General features: G+C 51.2%; 1 protein-coding gene across 1 annotated transcript in view; it reads right to left on the minus strand.

Annotated features, from left to right (window-relative positions):
* Positions 1-451, minus strand: part of DNAAF2 (dynein axonemal assembly factor 2) — a 21,275-nt gene extending 20,824 nt beyond the window's left edge. The window contains exon 1 of the mRNA XM_019551180.1: positions 387-451. Coding sequence (XP_019406725.1) covers positions 387-451 — 65 coding nt within the window. The remainder of the gene's footprint in view (positions 1-386) is intronic.
* Positions 452-2,214: the final 1,763 nt, after the last annotated feature.

Consider the following 2,214-nt stretch of genomic DNA (forward strand, 5'->3'; position numbering starts at 1 on the left):
AACAAGATGGCGGCGGCACCCTGAGCCCTTGCCCGGCCCCGCCCCCTTGCCAGCGCTGGTTTCGTGATTGGGTAGATGTGTCAGCCGCGTATTTAACATTCAAAAGCCTGGAAGCGCTTTTAAAGGCGCACCCCTAGTTTTAGCTCTGTGCTCTTCCCTTTCGGTTCCTGGTACAGGTCACTGTCGTTGTCCTCCCCTGTCTCTTCTCCATTGCAGGGTCCACCTTGGCAACCCCTAGGATGTGCTCCCCCTTCCTCCTCGACTGTCTTTCTTTCCATCGCAGGGTCCATGTTGGTACCCCCACGCTCTCTCCCTGCACAGCGTTTCAAGCAGACTCCGTGACAAGCGACCTTTTAGTTTGTTTTCTCGAGTGTTTGCTAATCAACCTCGAGTCCCGCTCCCACTGCTCCGTCTTCGTAGCAAGGTCAGTCTCCCCAACTTCTTCCGACATACCGACGAAATACACAACCGTCTGCCGCCTCCGCGCCGCCAGACGCCGAGGTCCCTCAATCTACCGTCTCCTCTGCTCCCTTTGTTGCAGTGAGCCCCTGCCCGCCCATCCCGAATCCCCCCGTGCCCGCCACGTGCCGGCCTTTTGTCTTCTCCATCACTTCTTCCTGTTTTCTGGCGCTCTGCTGTACGCCTATGTTTGAGTCTTTCTCATCTTTAAATAACTCGGCGGACCCCATTTGCCCCACGGACAGACTCTGTTGGCCCTCCAGCCCGAGGCTGTTTGAACACACTGTTCACAGTCATCTGGGATTCCTTTTCTGACTGTTCATGCTCCTGAAGCTGCATTTGCCAATGTCTGATGACCTGCCCTTGGACAGGTCTCAGAAACAGTGCGTCATCCTCCTTCAGCTGTTGGCCATCTTTGGTAGCATCAGCTGTACTCTTCTCTTTGAAGTCTCGTCTTCCTTGGCTTTTCAGACTGTCCTTTCCCGATTCTCCTCTCCCTCCCCTCCCTACTTCTACGGCGGTTCATTCTGACCTATTTCCTGAATACAAGTCCAAGTCCAAAATAAACATCTCAAGGATGTCTGGTCATCACTTCAACTTCCTTCTTCAACCCTATCCTACTGCCTTCTTTCTGACTGTGAACACCACCGTATTCCCTGCCTTTTTTTGGAGCCCATAACCTGGGCATCACCTTCAACCCTGACCTCTCCGTTGGTCCTCACATCCACCTTCCTCTAAATCTTGCAGTTTCTTTTTGCCTAATGTCTCTGACTGCTTTTTAGGGCTGTGTGAAACTTCAGTCCCCAGTTCAGCTTGGCAGAGATTCGGCCTGATTCAGTGGCTGACTCCGAATCGAGTCAGAGGACCCTTTAATTTCTCCAAATTGAATCGGAACCCTCTGAATCGATTCAGAGAGATTTGGCGATTTGGACGTAGACGTGGCTTTAAATGTTTTTCTACATACCTCTAGGTAGCAGGGGCTTGTGAATGCTGGGGTGCATGGAGTGTCCCACAGAAGTGCGGGGGGCTCCCCAGCGCGCTCGGCAGCAGACCTGGAAGAGGAACAAAAGCACTTCCAGACTGCTGCCGAGCACATGGAAGGCCTACCCGCATTCCTGTGGGATGCTCCATCCACCCCAACACTGAAGCTTTCACAAGCCACGCTCAGTACCTCGAGGTATATAGAAGAAAACATATAAAGCTTTGCTTATGGCCGAATCGCAGATTCTCCAAATCCACATCGAATCCTTAGATTTGGATTTGGCCTAATCGAACCTGGGATAGTGATCTGAATCAATAAATCAAACTGCTGTCCCCGATTTGGGCCCAATTTGAATAGAGCCTGCTTCGCATGCCCCTGCTGCTTTTCTATCCACGCAGCTAAACCTCTCATCCTAGCATAATCTCATGTTTCCTTTTTTAGATCGTAATCTGTTGAAGGCTGGGTAGGACTTTCTTACTCTGTTGCTTTTACAGCACTTAGCACAGATATTTCTGTAACCTGCTTTTACAAAGAACCCTCACATTTTTCAGATGCTTCCCTAACATGGATGGGTGGATGGATGTCAGGCAGGATCGTGCAAGGCCAATCCTGCCTGACCAACCTGGTCTCTTTCTGTGACCAGGTAACAAAGAGGTTAGTCGTGAAGGAGGAAGTCGATGTTGTCTTCTTGGACTTCCAGAAGGCCTTTGACACAGTGTCCCACCCAATTCTGGTGGGCAAGCTGAGGGACTGTGGCACTGATGAATGCACAG

This window comes from Crocodylus porosus, unplaced genomic scaffold, assembly GCF_001723895.1.
Source record: "Crocodylus porosus isolate Cpor-Errol unplaced genomic scaffold, CroPor_comp1, whole genome shotgun sequence".
Taxonomy (NCBI): Eukaryota; Metazoa; Chordata; order Crocodylia; family Crocodylidae; genus Crocodylus; species Crocodylus porosus.